Source organism: Xenopus tropicalis, chromosome 1, assembly GCF_000004195.4.
Source record: "Xenopus tropicalis strain Nigerian chromosome 1, UCB_Xtro_10.0, whole genome shotgun sequence".
NCBI classification, from domain to species: domain Eukaryota; kingdom Metazoa; phylum Chordata; class Amphibia; order Anura; family Pipidae; genus Xenopus; species Xenopus tropicalis.
In genome coordinates this window covers 85,537,136-85,556,690 of record NC_030677.2, presented here as the reverse complement: position 1 = coordinate 85,556,690, position 19,555 = coordinate 85,537,136, and the positions used below count along the sequence as shown (strand labels likewise).

Sequence of the window (19,555 nt, the reverse complement as noted above, 5' to 3'; positions counted from 1 at the left end):
AGCTCTTCGTGACTTCGAGTCATTTTCACCTGAAAATATGTTTTTCTACAGAAGTGGTCAGTTTTACTTGATTAACTTACTTGTTGTGGTACTGAATTGCACTGGAGAGAGCTCGGGCACATATCCGACAACACATCAGGTGAACCAGTTCACTGAACCAATTTTTCATCCTGTAAGAGTGAACATATATGCATTTCATTTTCTGTAAACAGCACTTTTATAATATAGTATTGTGAAAATATTAGAAGCAAACATTTTCTGCATTTATATAATATCTATTAAGATTTGGAGAAAAAAAAACAGTACCCCCAAATGGGGCAACTAAAGTTGCAAAGTGCAAATAGAAAACTGGCTTTGCTTTGTGTGAGGGTTATTATAACAGTGGTTGTTTCTTATAATTGTGGGAGGGTGTTATTTTTGGCACATCACATTAACAAGGCGCACATAGAATCCCTCCACTTTTTCAGCCCCGATTCAAGCACTGCTGTTACATTAAAGAATGTGTTAATTCTGGAAATGTACAGCTCATAACTTACCATACTTAAAGATTTACATTTTCAGCACTGGTTAATAATGTAAAAGCATGCTGTAATTGAAAGATGTTTCTATTAAAGCACATGTTAGCGTTACCTGCTATTTGGTAGTTGTCCAACAAGTGTTGCTCCTATTACTAGCCAGCTGATCCCAATTGTTGCAAGGGTAACACTGAAACATACAAATTAGAACTAATAAATGCCTTGGAGTTACAGATGGTACAAACTGGGCCCCAAAAATTACCAGCAAATGTTTTGGACACCCTACTCTTATAAAGATTACATATGCATGTGCTCTACAGAAATGAATGAAAAAGTTTGATGCTGCACATGACCTGGCTGAGGACTATGAAGTGTATACATAAACAGGGGCTGCACACTCTGCTGTAAAGTACTGTGGGCATGTACATTTTTTTTAAAGAAGAGAGCCAGTCCATTGTAGTAGGATAGCAATCATTGAATCAATTGATTTAAAGAATCAACTCTGTTAGACACAAAGCAAAAAAGCTTTTTTGAGGATTAAAAGTAAAGGTTATTTATGCCTCCGTTAGCCAAGACATAACACATCAAATCAGCCCGCAGGCCCTCATTCCTTATATTGCGTGCCTCATGCAATATTTCCCCTGAAATGCACAATTTTTCCACAACAAAATCATACTTGTGGGGAAAAAAAAATTGTGTGAAAAAAAATAGCGTTAGTAAATGCCCCCGTAGTCTTCCCATAATTCAAAGCTTTCTGGATATCAAGTTTTCAGATCCCATCCCATCCTATAGCAATATACTTGCTATAGGAGGAATGTACATTGGAGAAACAGGGCAAAAAATATGCACAAGGATGAACCATCACAGACATAAGATCGAGACCAAAGCATGTGATACACCAGTGGGACAATACTTCTGCAATCAGGACCACAAGCTTCAGGACATGAGGGTGTTAATTCTAAAAGGGAACTTTGGAACTGAACGAGAAAGGAAGATCTATGAATTCAAATGTATGGAGTTATTCAACACATTAAGACAGGGCCTTAATTTGGGGTCAGGTTTCATGTCACACTATGTGACCTGACTGAATCCAGACCCCAGGACTATTTACAACCCACCCTAATAAACATTAATTACATTTTCTTATCTTCACAAGTTATCTCTATCTATCTGTAACTTCCTAATTTATTGCTTGTGAAAACTTCTCTCTGATCTAATAGTATAAATGTTGTGGCATTCCAGTTCTCATTTGTATTTTGCCTGATGAAGAGGCCTTAGACCTCCAAAAGCTTGCAATGTATTTTTATTGTTAGCCAATATAGGTATAATTTCTACAATACTCTTGTATTTGTGGTTTTTTTTATTATTTTTGACACTGGCTAACATGGTACTACAGTTTTTGGTTATATACTTGATACAACCCCTTTTCCAAAAAAGTTGGGACACTATGTAAACACTAAATAAAAGCTCATGATTTACAAATGATTTAGACCAGATATTTAATTGCATATAATACAAAGAGACAACATATCAAATGATGAAAATGAAAAAAGGTTATTGTTTTCTATAAAATATATGCTCATTTTGAATCTGATGACAGATTTTCAAAAAAGTTGGGGCATGAACAAAAGGCAAAAAAAGTTGTGTTATGCTACAAAAAAACAGGTCAGTAACAAGATTGGGTATAAAAGAGCACGATTGAGTATAAAAAGAGCACTAGAAAGGCTGGGTCTTAGCAGTGATTATAGGCAGGGCAAATATTACAATTGAAGAATACCAGTAAAATTGCAATGAATTTGGGTACATCATCATTCACAAAATACAAAATATTTTTAAAATCCTTACAGGAATCCTGAGAAATTACTGTACACAAGGTTGAAAGCCAATAATAGATTGCCATCATCCTCGGGCTCTCAGATGGCACGGTGACTGTGAAAACGGACACAGGAGTGCTGATGCTATGAGGTGACCTGCAAAAGTTGCTTCTGGTAACTTCAAGAGCTGAAATTACAATTTTTTTCTATTAGAATTTCGGCTTTTTTAGTAAAGTGTGCTCTTGGTTTTTCAGAAAAAATTGGGCAAGGGGGTGGCATTGACAAGGCTGTCTCATGAAGGCACCTTGAAACCTTATATTCACATGATTCAGAAACACCACAACTTTCTGTGGGCCCGAGCTTATTTAAAATAGACTAGTGCAGAGCGGAAAACTGTCCTCTGATCTGATGAATTAAAGTTTTAAGTTATTTTTGTAAATCATAGACACTGCATCCTCCGGGCTAAAGAGAGAGAAATTCTACCTGGCTTGTTATCAGCACGCAGTTCAAAGCAAGAGTCTGTGATGGTATGGAGTAGCTTGCACATCTGGGAAGGCACCATTAACCACTTGCCTGCTAAGCACTTATGTTCTTTGTCCTGGCAGGAAAGGGATCTAAGCGCCAGAAACATACTTCCTAGGTTTCCAAGCATTTCTGGGTCTCCCCTTCATCTGTGGCTTTCTCTGCCGCTAAAAAGTTGCACTGCTTGGTAATCCCCTAGGCAACAAGCATCACAAACACGTGACTACTGGGTTTTAAGATTGAGACACCCCCCCCCCCAGCGCAGCCCCCTTTTCTCTGCTGTTTGTGGATGACGTTGGAGCCCTCCTGCCTGCCCCCAAGTAAAACATTTACACACTCATCAGACACACACTATACACATTAATATTACAAAAACTGTTAATGTTCATTCTGTCATCTTTTTGCTTGATTTTAACTACATTTATTGCATTCTAAGTTTTGCTGTTCATTACTTGTTCTAGTAGTTTAATTGTATTTTCATTACATTTTTAGTTCTGTTTTTAATACTTATCTGTTTATTACTTATATTGCTGTTCTTTACATAGTGTGGGCCTAGTAATCAGGTTTTTTGGTGGCTTCAGTGATTTATTGCAGCGTTTTTCAACCACTGTTCCGCGGCACACTAGTGTGCCGCGAGATGTTGCCTGGTGTGCCGTAGGCAGGGCACCAATGTACTAGGGGGGCACTGCTGCTGGGCACCAATGTACTAGGGGGGCACTGCTCTTGGCACCAATGTACTAGGGGGCACTGCTGCTGGGCACCAATGTACTAGGGGGGCACTGCTGCTGGGCACCAATGTACTAGGGGGGCACTGCTGCTGGGCACCAATGTACTAGGGGGGCACTGCTGCTGGGCACCAATGTACTAGGGGGGCACTGCTCTTGGCACCAATGTACTAGGGGGGCACTGCTCTTGGCACCAATGTACTAGGGGGGCACTGCTGCTGGGCACAGAGTTAAATTTTTTAACATTTTCTAATGGTGGTGTGCCTCGTGATTTTTTTCATGAAACAAGTGTGCCTTTGCCCAAAAAAGGTTGAAAAACACTGATTTATTGCATTTTTGGTTCCTTGCTGTCAAATTATTTTTTTGCCCATATAATTGTTAATGCATAGTGCGAATACACAGTAACAAATTAAGTTAGGTTGACAAAAAAGACATAAGTTCATCACGTTCAATCTTAATATCTATATATAACCTGCCAAACTGCTAGTTAATCCAGAGGAAGGCAAAAAACCCCATCTGAAGCCTCTGTAATTTGCCACAGAGGGTGGAAAATTCCTTCCTTATATATTTATATATAGTTATGTCACCTCTTAAGCGCCTCTTCTCCAGTGTAAACACCCCTAACTTGGCCAGTCTTTCTTCATAACTGAGACTTTTCATACCCTTTACCAGCTTAGTTGCCTTTCTCTGGACCCTCTCTAATTCAATAATGTCCTGCTTGAGCACTGGATACCAAACCTGAACAGCATATTCTAGATGGGCCCTTACCAGCTCTCTGTAAAGGGTAAGTATAGCACCCTCCTTCCGTGAATCTATGCCCCTTTTAATACAGCTCAAAACCTTGTTAGCCCTAGCAGCTGCTGCCTGGCATTGCTTGCTAAGCATATTATCTACAAGGACTCCAAGGTCCTTCTCCATCATGGATTTGCCCAGTGCAGTCTCATTAAGGGTATAAGTGGCTTGCATATTTTTACAACCCAGGTGCATGACCTTACATTTATCTACATTAAATCTCATATGCTGCCCAGATTGCCAGTTTGTCAAGATCCTGCTGCAAGGATGCCACATCCTGGATAGAATTGATTGGACTGCAGAGATTTGTGTCGACTGCAAACACAGATACATTACTTAATCTATGAACAAGATAAACAAAAGTGGAACCAGTACAGAACCCTGAGGGACCCCACTAAGAACCTTACTCAAAGTGAAGAATGTATCATTAACAACCGTCCTCTATACCCGATCCTGTAGCCAGTTCCCTATCCACGTGCAAACAACTTCACTAAGACCAACAGACCTTAGAAAGCAGTCGTTTGTGGGAAATGGTATCAAATGCTTTGGCAAAGTCAAAACAGATCACATCTACTGCATCCCCACTGTCCAGCTTCTTACTAACCTCATCATAAAAAGCTGATTACTGCTTCAAATAACTTGCCCACCACAGATGTCATGCTTACTGGCCTATAATTGCCAGGTTGAGATCATAATCCCTTTTTAAATATAGGAATGACATTAGCTTTCCTCCAATCCATAGGTATCATACCTCAGCAAGTCTGAGAATATCAGAAACAGAGGCCACTGAGCTTTCTCAGTAACCGAGTGTATTCCATCTGGCCCTGGTGCCTTGTTCACATTAATCTTCTCTAAACCTTTATGCACCATATTTTCCGTCAGCAACAAAAGCGAATGGCAAAATAACCCCTTTATCAAGCATATTTTGACCCGAAAAGTGCAAAAAATCCAGGGGTTGTCCCTGGCAAAGTTAAGCCATATTTTCAACCTCAAATTTTTCAAGTTCGTAAACCTGAAAAATTTGAGGTACTTGAGTTTATTCGAACAAGTTTTCCTTATTAATAAATAAGCGAGCATTACATATGCGAGTTTATTCGATTTAGAAAAATAAACTCAAATTTACAAACTCGAAAATTGATAAATAAGCCCATAAGCCTCTCTGCAGCAAGGAATACAGCAAGTATATGTGTGGTGTTAATTAACAGAATAGACCAATTCCAATATTATTACGCTGCCTGGAAAACAAAAGCCTGGTACAACATACATGTTTTAAATTGCTCTTTAAAATTCATAGTTTTTATATAAGGCAGCAGTACCAGGCATTAAATTGTCCTATCATACATACCAGGAGCAGATACTCCCTTCCCTGTTGTATGGTAGCGTAAAGGAGACTGAAATGCCACTAGTGGCCCGACTGATTGGAAAGCACTTCATAGATACGCTTCCACCCACACTTTCCAGACTATTTCCCAAGAAAGCCTGCAAGATGTGCTGCAAAAGGTGTGATACATGGTATTATAAAAGTGCCCTTGCAACCCTGGGTTATGTTTTAAAGGAGACATATTTGATAAATGGGAAAACCCTAATTGTTGGCGGCAATTATAAATAATATATGGTGCTGGTTTCACTTTGTGCTAAAAATTAATCCTATCTGTAACAATGGCCCCTTTATTGGAGCTCCCTATAGATCCTATCACTTCTCTGTCAGAGTTTGAAATGAGGGGTGGGCGTGTCCTAACGGCCCCTGCCAGAAGCACAGTAGGAGGGGGAGAGCCAATCACAACCCTGCAGTCACACAAGCTCAGACAGGCTTCAGTTCCCTATCAGGTCAGCCTAGCTGCTGATTGGTTCTTATCCTACAGTGCAGTGTACTGAGGGCCGCCGGCTCCCCAGCTCATCCAGAGAATTCAGCCTGCAGGAAGTGAAATGGATGGGCAGAGCTAGTGGGGTTTGGGATGAATTTTTCAATAAATCAGTCCAAAACACAACTTTTTTAGCACAATCCTTCTATATCTAGAGGAGTACAATTCCCTTGTACATTGTTAATTTTTATAGGATATGTCTCCTTTAAACCATGTTTTGAAATACTCTGATGCATTACTGAAATGATTGTAAATGGTCATGTATTGATTGGATTTATAATAACCTCAAATGAAGTTTAAAAGTCCTGCCGTAGCTTCCAGTGTCATCAGTAGGTACACGTCAATAGGTTACGGACCTAAAATTATATCATTTGCCATATTTATTTAAGGTCTTCTTGTCAAAAAATGTAACCAACTGTAATGTGTGCAAAATCCCTAAAATTGATTGGCAGTAAATGTTTGTTTTTAGGGTAAAAAAATGGAGGAACATTTTTAGTCTTGATAATTTATAGTTGTGTTTGATGTGTCTAGGCTTTTTTTTTGGGAGCTACCAGTTATGTTAACTTATGGTGTTTTTCTTTTCTCTCTGGAGATATTGATAAAGTAAGCAGTTTAATTATTATGGTTTACATGTATTGTAAAAACTAATAAAAAGTTGAAAAAAATAAAATAAATAAAGGTGAAGCAACACAGTGGTAACATGCCCCTCACCTTTTTTAAAAATATGTTGCTGGCATCGAATTCAAAACAAGCATATCTTTTTCAGAAAACAATAACATTCTTTAGTTTCAACATCTGATATATTGATTTTGTACCATTTGCAATGAAATATATGGTTTAAATAATTTGCAATCATTCCATTCTCTTTTTATTTATATTTTACACATGGCCCCAACTTGTTTGTAAATGGGCTTGCACTTGCCAGATTACAAATGCAATAATCTGTCCATTGCTGCTATGGTTAAAAAGCAGCAATCTAGAGATTTTCCTGGTATGATACAATCCTATTACATATTTACTGCACAACTTTATACGATAACTATAGTGTTGTGGTTTCAGTTTAGTTGGAACTTAACAATTTAGATGGTATCATGACCTGGTTGTTACTTGGATTTAGGGTGTTAACAGTAGATGTTATACTCCGCTCATGGATTTAGCATAATATCAGATGGGCCTGGGATTCAAAAACGGCCCTGGCATTTAAAATATAAATAGGCCCAAACAGCCCCAACTATGCCAATAAATAGTCGGTCTATGGCATCTTAAGGTGGCCATACACAGTAAGATCTGCTCATTTGGCAAGGTCGGCAAATGAGCGGACCTTTTGATGATATGCTAGGGCCAAATTATCGAATAACAATTGCGGGCATAGGTGCTGTCAATGAGCCGATGCGGTCCCTGATCCAATGAAATATCAAACCAATTTTAGGCCAGATGTCAGTTAGGTAGGCCCGTCGGGGGTGCCCATACACGGGTAGATAAGATGCCAACATTGTCCAAGGACACAAATCAGCAGCTGCGTTCTGCCCATATATAGCCACTTTTCATCAGCTCCTTTCCTTAGATTGCTAGTCTGGATTATTAGAATCTGCTACATCAGTGCTGTCCAACTGGCGGCCCTCGACCCCCCTCTGTGTGGCCCCCCACCTGTCTGGCTGCTTTGATGGCTTAACTTTGTGTAAACATTAAATGGTATCAGTACTGAGATTAACTGGCCCCCTGCATGGTTATCACCTCAGATTCAGGCTGTAATCCCTCTGTATTGTTTAAAAATGTAATCCCCTGTGTTGTTCACACCTTTTAATCTCTGTATTGTTCACCCCCTGCAGTGTTCACACCTCAGGCTCAGGCTGTAATCACCCATATTGTTCACCTCTTCACACCTCAGACATTGTATGTACTGCCTGGCCTATGCTGCCTGTGTGTAGGCAGCATAGGGTAGGCAGAGTATGGCACATAGGCAGCATAGGGAAGGGAGGGTATGGCACCCACAGGCAGCATAGGACAGGCAGAGTATGGTACACACAGGCAGCATAGGACAGGCAGAGTGCTGCCTGTGTGTGCCATACTCTGCCTACCCTATGCTGCCTGTGGGAGGTGAACCTGGCAGGGGTTTGTTCTGGGAGTTTGTTAGCAGTTGGAAATAGCAATTAAATGGTCCCTAAGGTGTGTAATTATATGCTGGGGGTTGCTGTGCTATCCACAGGGGAGGAGAAGGCATATGGATTTAAGTGTTTGTCTTAATATGACATAATATAATTCTTTAACATATGAATGATGGTTGATATCCCTGCAGCGACCATTGTGATAAAATGGGTGTGGTTTGAAGTGGGTGTGGTTTAAAATGGGGGAGTGGCCAAACTGGCTTCCATTAGCGGCCCGAGAGAAATTCCGGCCCTCGGCACCGCAGAAGTTGGACAGCACTGTGCTACATGCATATAGGAGTTTACCAAACCTGGTCTAACTTTCACAATCTTACCGTAAAGGCAGAAGAATACAGTAGCGCACAAATAATCCCAGCACCCAGATGAGTGTGACTCGGAGACTGACATAGTGAAAGTTGTTGTTGGTCCTAGTAAGAAGGTTCCAAGAGATGAGTTCTTCTGAGGAAAACCTGTGAGTGACCTCATCTTCAACAATAGCTTCAAATCCCTTCTTTGCAAAATAGAAGACATCCCCAAGTTCAAAGTCTCCTTGCTGTATGTCCTGACTCCTACTTTTTCTCAAGCCTCCAATCTCTGTCTCCATTGGGGACTGATCTCTCTGTATAATACCTTGGTAGGCAGAAACAAAAAGGAGGATGTATTTCCATTGTTGCATTTGCTTACATATCTTAAAGGCTTATAGCAAATTTATCTCATTATATAGACTAGAGAGCTCATTTGCACACTGCAAAGGATATATCAAATGAACCCTTATATGTTTGTTGGTGATAGTTCATCAGATGTAATATTTTAGGGATGTTACATTTTCTGTATCTGAAGATATACATAAAGTATAATTCTAGAAAAAAGGGGCCTACAAGAGTTCCCTTAATAATGCACCTTTCCATTCACATACAAATCAGAACCATGTGATTAGAACAGTTAGTTAAAACTTAACATTTATTAATAAATTTAAAAACCAATGAATCATAAAATGACACAATATAACATATAAGGCTTCAAAGGATAAATGTGAATTATCAGAGCAATCAAAAGAGGATTATATAGTTAAAGGGGTGGCTCACCTTTAAATTAATTTTAAATTAACTTTTAGTAATGTTCTGTTCCTAGCAATTTTGAATTTTCTGTTCCTAGCAATTCTGTAACTGGTCTTCTTTGTTTTTTATAGTTTTTGAATTATTTCCCTTCCACTTCTACATCTGCCCCTGATAGCCAAAAATGATTGTTACTTTTAATTGCTCATCTTTCTAGTCAGGCCCTCTCCTATTCATATTCCAGTCTCTCATTTAAACCACTGGCTGGTTGCTAAGGTAAACCAGGCCCTAGCAACCAGACAGCTGCTGAAATTACAAACTGGAGAGCTGATAAACAAAAAGCTAAATACCAGAAAAAAAACACACACAAAAAATAAAAACCAATTGCAGATTGTCTCAGAAAACTTTATTATATTAAAAAGTTAATTTAGATTCACCAACTGATCCATCAATAGAAGGTCCATTGACTGCAATACATATTACTACAAAAGGATTATATGAATTTAGGGTAAAAGCTGTTTTTTACATTTTCTTACTGCAAGATTCCCCTCCATGCTTGCCCAATGGTGTTAATCTGCAAACTAGCAATAATTGTATTACAATACAGTATACCTTTTTATATCACCAGTTTAATGATAAAGTCATATAGCTGAACATATTTGTTTCATAATATAAAAAATAGGTAAAACCTGTGTTTTTTTTGTTATTTAAAGCTCTAAACAGGGCTCTAAACATTTTAAAAATAAACATAAAGACTATTCCATTTCCTAAATGGGAAGGTGCATTACCCATGGGCTTCCTAAGGGAATTTTTGTAGGTTCCCTTTACTATTAACTACTCTAAAATGATTCACAAATTCTTTCATTGCTCAGTTTAAGGTGCTTTTGACTTTTTATTAAGTGCTACATTTTAAGTATAATTCTGATAAGGTAAAGGGAAATGAAAACTAGAAATATACATATATATATAGTTTGATTTTTTTTTTAATCAAAAAATAATGCCCTCAGAATTTCTATAGAAAATCCAGTGACAGAGCTGGGGGGTGTGGGGAGTTGGTGGTTGGTGGCTTCGGGGAAGTGATGGCACACATACGCTGCGCTTGATGTCAGCACATGTGACGTCAAGCACCCCGTGCCGGTGATATCGCACACAATGTAGGAGCGTAATTAGCTCTGGTGCCTATGTCAGCACAGTACCTAAATACACCCCTGACCTTCCCAAGCTACACACTACCTTAGGGTAACACATAGTGAGGACAGAAAAGTGAAACAGCTGCTGCACAGTGGGGAGAGCACATTAGGAGCTACACTGCAAGCACAGGCAATATTCAAATTCAGACACAGCTACAGAAAGTTGGTGGTCGCGAAAGCTACACTAGGGGGCACATTTACTAACCCACGAACGGGCCGAATGCGTCCGATTGCGTTTTTTTCGTAATGATCGGTAATTTTGCGATTTTTTTCAGCGTCTTTACGAATTTTGCGTAAAAACGCGAGTTTTTCGGCGTCTTTACGATTTTTGCGTAAAAACGCGAGTTTTTCGTAGCCATTACGAAAGTTGTGCAAAGTCGCAATTTTTTCGTAGCGTTAAAACTTGCGTGAAACGTCGCGCCTTTTAAGTTTTAACGCTACGAAAAAGGTGCGACTTTGCGCACAAGTGTTAACGCTACGAAAAAATCGCGACTTTGCGCAACTTTCATAAAGACGCCGAAAAACTCACGTTTTACGCAAAAATCGTAAAGACGCCGGAAAACTCGCGTTTTTACGCAAAATCGGAAAGACGCCGAAAAACACGCGTTTTTACGCAAAAATCGGAAAGACGCCGAAAAAATCGCAAAAAATACGAAAAGGTCGCAAAATGTTCGTTTCCAATCGGAATTTTTCCAATTCGGATTCGAAATCATGTCTTAGTAAATCAGCCCCTAGGACTAGAGAAGAACCCTTTGATAATTTTCAGCAAACACATTGCATGTTTAGTTGTACTGCATTATCACCATCAGACCAGGCACCAAGGACAACTGTTTACTGAGGGTGCCATTTGTGCAGCTGGATTTTGGATAGTGTTAGTGAAGAAACTTATAAAGGTGCCCATACACGTGAAGATTCGCTCGCTTACACGGGTGGGCTTACACGGGTGGGCGATATCGGGGAACATGTAGGCCCCAGGGCCAAACGATCGAATTATAATGGCAGCAATGGGGCAGTTGGTTTGGGGACCGCATCAACGAGCCGATGCAGTCCCCGATCCGACTAAATCTTTTAACCTGCCCGATCGATATCTGGCCAATTTCAGGCCAGATATCGGTCGGGCATGCCCCTTGTTCCTGCCCCTACACGGGCTGATAAGCTGCCGAATCAGTCCAAGGGACCGATATTGGCAGCTACAATTGGCCTAAGTATGGCCACCTTAAGTAGTGTTACCTTGTGTCACTTGCAGAAGATGATACTGTAAACAAAGCTTTTCGCTGATTTTTCAGAATTTTCATATATTTTTATAAAAAAATGCTTTATTTAGAAAAGCATTGCAGTTTGGTATTTTGCACCAATATTTAGCTTCCTGGCATTGCAATTTGTAGAGTGATTTTGCCTGGCATTTTTGATCTATAGTAACATACATAGTAACATAGTAAGTTGGGTTAAAAAATGACATACGTCCATCAAGTTCAACCATAATGCCTATATATAACCTGCCTAACTACTAGTTGATCCAGAGGAAGGCAAAACACCCCATCTGAAGCCTCTCTAATGCGCCGCAGAGGGGAAAAAATTCCTTCCTGACTCCAAGATGGCAATCGGACCAGTCCCTGGATCAACTTGTACTAAGAGCTATCTCTCATAACCCTGTATTCCCTCACTTGCTAAGAATCCATCCAGCCCCTTCTTAAAGTTATATAATGTATCAGCCAGCACAACTGATTCGTGGAGGGAATTCCACAACAGCTCTCACAGTAAAAAATCCTTTCCGAATATTTAAATGGAACCTCCCTTCTTCTAAACGGAGTGGGTGCCCTCGTGTCCGTTGGAAGGACCTACTGGTAAATAAAACATTAGAAAGGTTATTATATGATCCCTTTATATATTTATACATAGTTATCATGTCACCTCTTAAGCGCCTCTTCTCCAGTGTAAACAGACCCAACTTGGCCAGTCTTTCTTCATAACTGAGACTTTCCATACCCTTTACCAGCTTAGTTGCCCTTCTCTGGACCCTCTCTAACTCAATGGAGACCAAAACTGAACAGCATATTCTAGATCGGGCCTTACCAGCGCTCTGTAAAGGGGAAGAATAACCCCCTCCTCCCGTGAATCTATACCCCTTTTAATACAGCTCAAAACCTTGTTTGCCCTTGCAGCTGCTGCCTGGCATTGCTTGCTACAGCCAAGTTTATTATCTACAAGGACTCCAAGGTCCTTCTCCATTATGGATTTGCCTAGTGCAGTCCCACGGGGCTTGCATATTTTTACATCCCAGGTGCATGACCTTACATTTATCCACATTAAATCTCATCTGCCACTTAGCTGCCCAGATTGCCAGTTGGTCAAGATCCTGCTGCAGTGATGTCACATCCTGGATAGAATTGACTGGTCTGCAGAGTTTTGTGTCATCTGCAAACACAGATACATTACTCATAATAATAATAATTTATGAACAAATTAAACAAAAGTGGACCCAGTACAGAACCCTGAGGGACCCCACTGAGAACCTTATTCCAAGTAGAGAATGTGCCATTAACAACCACCCTCTGTACCCGATCCTGTAGCCAGTTTTCTATCCATGTGCAAACGACTTCACTAAGACCAATATACCTTAGCTTAGAAAGCAGTCATTTGTGGGGAACGGTATCAAATGCTTTGGCAAAATCCAAATAGATTATATCTACTGCATCCCCACTGTCCAGCTTCTTACTTACCTCATCATAAAAAGCAATTAAATTGGTCTGACATGACCTGTCCTTCATAAAGCCATGCTGATTACTGCTCATAATGTCGTTCTCCACTACATAATTTTGAATGTGATCCCTTAACAAGCCTTCAAATAACTTGCCCACCACGGATGTCAAACTTACAGGCCTATAATTGCCAGGCTGAGATCTTACTCCCTTTTTAAATATGGAAATGACATTCGCCTTCTTCCAATCCCTAGGTACCATACCTGATGAAAGCGAGTCTGAGAATATCAGAAACAAGGGCCACAGTAATTCTGCCCCTGGCTCTCTCAGTACCCGGGGGTGTATTCCATCTGGCCCAGGTGCCTTGTTTACATTTATCGTGTGCAACCCTATAAGCACCATATCCTGTGAAAACCACTGTGTAGTTGGAGCTGAGGCAACAGTGAAGCTATTAGGTGGGACTTGGCCCTCTGGCTCCTCTACTGTATACAGAGAAGAAAAGAACTGGTTAAGCACATCTGCCTTTTCTGTATCCCCTGTAACCATATTGTTACTATAACTCAATGGGGCCACACCCTCAACCTGCATCTTTTTACTATTAATATACTTAAAAAACTTTTTGGGGGTTAGTCTTGGCCTCGGCCGCGATGCGCTCCTCATTTTCTATCTTTGCCTTCCAGATTGCTGTTTTACAACACTTGTTACAGTGTTTATAATCATTAAACACAGCTACTGTCCCCTCTGACTTATTCTTAACACTTCTACTTTTTCTTATTAATGGAATGAATTGAGAACAGTAATGATTTAATATCATTTTAAATGACAACCATTTCTGCTCTGTGTTTTTATCAGAAAACATAATGCCCCAATCTATGCCCTGAAGCGCTGCCCTTAAGGAGCCTTCCTAAAATTCAGCGTCTTTGTTGCCCCTGTGTAAATTTGTTTCCTGCACCAAACATCAAATGAAATAACATTATGGTCACTATTACCCAGGGGTTCAACCACTTGCACATTTGCTATACGTTCTGGGTCATTAGAGATCACTAGATCTAGTATAGCATGATTCCTGGTTGGCTCCCCAACAACCTGTGACAAAGTTGTCATGCAGCAAGTTTATAAACTTGTTCCCATTTACTGTCCTGGCAGTACTATTGCCCCAGTCAATATCAGGGTAATTAAAATCCCCCATTATTATCACTTGCCCCAAACTAGCAGCCTTTTCTATTTGCAACAGGAGCTGGGCCTCCTCCTCTTCACTTACATTAGGGGGTCTATAGCATACCCCTACAATTAGTTTGGTAGATTCTTTACTATCTGTGAGAAGCTCAACCCATAAGGATTCAGCTCCCTCTGTTACCCCCATCACTTCCTCTTTAATATTTGCTTTTAGTTCCTGCTTAATGAACAGACACACTCCCCCTCCTTTTCTATTGCCCCTGTCCCTCCGAAACCATGTATACCCCCCAATATTAACAGCCCAGTCATGAGACTCATTCAACCAAGTTTCAGCAACACCAATCACATCATATTTCCGCTCCAACGCCATACATGTATGGGATCAGTTATCAAGAAACCCATTATCTTGAAAAAATATAATTCCTCCTAACTGGAGGCAAAAAAATTCTATTAAATAAAAAAATGTAATGAAAAAAATTCTCTAAAATATGATTATATATATAATTTTTACAGAGAGGACCAGCACGCAGAAGTAAAGATATGACTAATAAATTTTTATGAATAGCCAACGTGAGGCAACCATGCCTCTAACCAACCATACAATATATACACCCACAGTGAAAGCATGCAACAGAAAATTACATCATGTTGCAACATATTAAAATTACAAGTGCAATAAAATGAACAAGTGTTAATAATGAAAATGATGAAATTCATATTATTCTGTTAAGGTTAGATAAGCTTATACTGTGAAACTCCAAGGCTAGATAAATTTGTACTGTGAGCCACTGTTATGAAATGTCTATTTTTCTGTCCCCCACATTGCTTTCCTTGCTCAAGGCCTGTTATGCTTAGATATGCTCAGATATGCGTAGCTGAAAGTGGAAATAAGATCGAACCCCCTCAAAGACAAAACAACTAAGAGAACAGATATCACATGAGATGAAGTGTCACTGATGCCTTGAGGATGCTTACACGTACCATGGACCATATTAGGAAGTGACCAATTATGAGCTTCTTAGTGAAACATGATATGCGAACCTTGTATACAGTTTTACACATGGCTTATAGCCTATTGCACTCGCTCAAATATATAAGCTAAAGAATATATGAAGTAAAGTCAGAGAAGCTTTGTAATGAACCTGGTATCAGTGTGATTCTTCCCAGTGCTCACCCACACACTTCGCTGAACTAATTTGGACAGGAGTAGATACCGTGAGGACTAATTGTGTCCTTGACAATTCCATAAATATAGTATAAACTTGCAGGTTCCACAACAGACACTTTCTTCATTTTAGGGTTATTTAATGGGGGGGGGGTGCCTATTTCAATATACAAAACATAAAACATAAAAATAAATCCTGCCCCCTGGCCACTACCGTCACACATTTGATGAGTTACATAGGGCTGAGTCCATCAAGTTAAACCCTTCCAAGTAAATTTTGTGCATACAAACCTATACTGACCTATCTCACATACATAAACCATATATACCAACATCAATACTAACTGTAGATTTTAGTATCACTCAATCAATGAGTGCCCCTCATAAAGGCATTAACAGAATCTGCCATTACAACATCACTAGGAAGAGCATTCCACAACCTTACTGCCCTCACAGTGAAAAACCACCTACACTGCTTCAAATGAAAGTTCCATTCCTCTAATCTAATGGGGTGGCCTCTGGTGCCCTGATCGTTTTTATGGAAACAAAGAACATCCCCTATCTGCCTATAATCCCCTCTATGTACTCTAATGTACAGAGTAATCATGTCCCCTCTTCTCAAGCCCCTTTTTTCCCCAGAGAAAACAACTCCAAACCTTGACAATCTAACCTCAGTTTAAATCTTCCATCCCCTTTATCAGTTTGGTTGCACTCTCTCCAGCTCATTAATAGCCTTAAGGGCTGGAGCCCAAAACAGCACTGCATACTCGAGGTGAGGCCTTAACAGAGACCTATGAAGAGGCAAAATTATGTTTTCATCCTTTGAGTCAATGCCTTTTTTTTATGCAAGACAGCACTTTATTTGCTTTAGTAGCCACTGAATGACACTGCCTGGAATTAGACAACTTGTTATCTACAAGAATCCCCAGATCCTTCTCAATTAAGGATACCCCAACACACTACCATTTAGTGTATAACTTGATTTATATTATTATTTCTACCAAAGTGCATATCTTAGCACTTCAATATTGAAACAAATTTTCCATTTTGCTGCCCAGTTTTCCAATTTTGTCAAATCGGTCTGCAAAGTGGCAGAATCCTGCATGGAACTTACAGTTTTGCACAATTTAGTATCGTCAGCAAAAATAGAAACAGTACTTTGTATGCCCACCTCCAGGTCATTAATAAACAAATTAACAAAGTTAAAAAGCAAAGGACCAAGGACTGACCCTTGCAGTACTCCACTAACAACACTGGCCCCATTAGAAAATGTCCCATTTACCACCAACTCTTTGTAATCTATCCTTTAGCCAGTTTTTCTATCCAATTTCAAATATTATGTTCTAGGCCAATATTTCTGTGCGGTTCTGTATCAAATGCTTTAGCAAAGTAGATTACATCCACTGCCATTCCAGCATCGAGGTTCCTGCTCACCTCCTCATAAAAGGCAACTATCTGTTACGCATAAAACCATGCTGGCACAAACTTATAGTATTGTGAACTGCAATGTATTCAAGTACCCTATCCCTTATTACCCCTTCAAAAATCTTTCCTACTACTGATGTCAGACTAACAGGCCTATAGTTTTCAGGCTGAGAACGGGATCCCTTTTTAAATAACGGCACCACATTAGCAATTCGACAGTCTCTCGGCACCATGCCAGACCTCAACGAATCTTGAAAAATTAAGTGAAGAGGCTTGGCAGTCACAGCGCTAAGCTCATTTAATACCCTTCCAGTCCTGGACCTTTGTTTACCTTTACATGTTCAAGTCTCTTTTGAATTTCCTCCTGAGTAACCCATGCGTCAGTAGCTAAATTACTAGAACTGGGCATATTAAAAGGAAAGCCTTCATTAGCTGGCTCCTCAGATGTATAGACAGATGAAAAATAAGACATCAACCAACTTACCCCCCCCGTGATATTAAGGGTCCCACCCCTTCTTGCTTCATTTTTTTACTATTCAAATAATTAAAAAGTAATGTTGGATTCTTTTTACTCCTAGCTGCAATATCCCTTTCCATCTCTATTTTAGCTTGCCTGATGGCTTTTTTGCACGTTTTTTCTTACCAACCTCGACACTAACACTTTTATTGAGCCATAAAGGTTTTGCTTTGCGATGCCTGTGATCTGTTTACATCTCCCACTATAGAGAACTTAAAGGGAAAACTTGCATTTTTACTTATTTGTTGGGTCACTTTACCAAGTGGGATCCCTGTCCTAGGGCTACACTAAACTCTTCTTTTGCAGTAGCCACTTCCTTATCATAACGTTCTGACATCCCAAAAGTTTGATGTTTGAAGTTTGATGAATTTTGATTTTCACAGGCATGCTTTACTTTTGGTGTAGAACCCATTAGACTTTGTAAGTCACACAATATTAAACCTTTAGCTGAAGTCTTACAGCATCAAGACTATGGTCATCAGAATCCACAGGATGAGTACTACCTGGCTGCACATGACAAACTGGACTGTCTTTTCAACCCAATTTTAAAGACTCCATCTCTTGGAGTCTCTTGTTGCTCCTCCTGCAATTCTTGATCCTGCAGCATACCGCAGAGAATCTCTCTCAACTGTTACATCAAAGTTCTGACCCCACAAGAACTTGTCCTCAGTGTGATTGACTCAGTTTGACCTGAAGCTGCTCCATCGCACTGCTTTAGATCCTCTTTCTGGGCTTTGCAATCACACAGCTGTGTCTCCAGCAGACTCTTCTCTCTCTCAGCCAATATATTCTTGGTATCAACCAGCTCTGTACATTGCCTTTGCAAATTTACAGTGTATGTGCAGTGCTGTATTTGCTTGGTCTAACAATGTACACTTTTGCTCATATGTATGCTCTTTCTCAGCAGTTTCTTTAAAAAGGTTTCAGGCCTCAGCAAGCCTTCTGGTCAGATCAGCAACCTCCTTCTGTAGCTTTCAACTTTATATTTCTGTTCTGACTTCAGTTCATTTCTCTCAGCCTCTGAAGCAAGACTCTCCTTTAGGGCAGTGACACACAGGGAGATTAGTCGCACGCAACAAATCTTCGTTGTCACGGGCTACTAATTTCTTCGCAATGTCATCCCACTGGCTAAAATGTAAATCGCAGTGGGATGGCATACGCAGCGCCGCGATTTGCCGAAGTCCCCAAAGTTGCCTTGAGAGGAAACTTTGGGCGACTTCGGCAAATTGTGGTCGCCATGTATGCTACCCCACCGGTGATTTACATTCTAGTTGGTGGGATGGCATTGCGGGGAGATTAGTCGCCTGCAACAACGAAAATTTGTTGCGGTGACTAATCTCCGCGTGTGTCACTGTCCTGACAAATTGAATCTCTTTTTCCATATCAAGAATTCTTATAGAGTGCATCTCTTTAAGTGTCACACCTTCTGTTTGAGACTCTTCAAGCTGGCTTTCTTTCTCTTTAAAAGCCTTGGCCAGTTGACCATACATCCCTTTTAACATTTCAATGTATTTTACCTAATCAGGCTAATTACTCCTTTCAGCCTCTTTTACCACAGCTTTAGTGGGAACTTTGAGAATTTCCAGCAGTTTAATAAGTGCAGCTACAACACTCTGTATTGGAAAACTTTCTAGACACTTTACAGTCACTTCTTTAAACCACTGAACAAAGGCACGAGAGCTTTTGACTCTTATTGTCAGTTTCACTCTATTTAACCATTGCTGCACCTGAATGTCTGCTTTAGTGTTAACTACCTTGGGCTGTGAAACACACACTTTAGCTGCACAATTTTCAGCTTGACATGAAGATATTTAACATGCATCACTGTGCAATTAATCCTAAAAAAATCATTATAATTACCAGTTCTAAGTGGGGCCCCCATTATTACTATGCCTATTCACTAGTTACCATATGAGTATACATATAAAAATCACCAAAAAACACCAAATAATTC

General features: G+C 39.9%; 1 protein-coding gene across 2 annotated transcripts in view; it reads right to left on the bottom strand.

The window, feature by feature from the left end:
- LOC100485787 (glycerol-3-phosphate acyltransferase 3) overlaps window positions 1-19,555 on the bottom strand; it is a 56,141-nt gene that overhangs the window by 13,480 nt on the left and 23,106 nt on the right. For both annotated transcript variants that reach the window (XM_031903462.1, XM_002939586.5), the window contains exons 3-5: window positions 8,710-9,004; window positions 631-705; window positions 81-170 (exon numbers count right to left, since the gene is read on the bottom strand). In XM_031903462.1, the coding sequence (XP_031759322.1) occupies window positions 81-170; window positions 631-705; window positions 8,710-9,004 (460 nt within the window). The remainder of the gene's footprint in view (window positions 1-80; window positions 171-630; window positions 706-8,709; window positions 9,005-19,555) is intronic.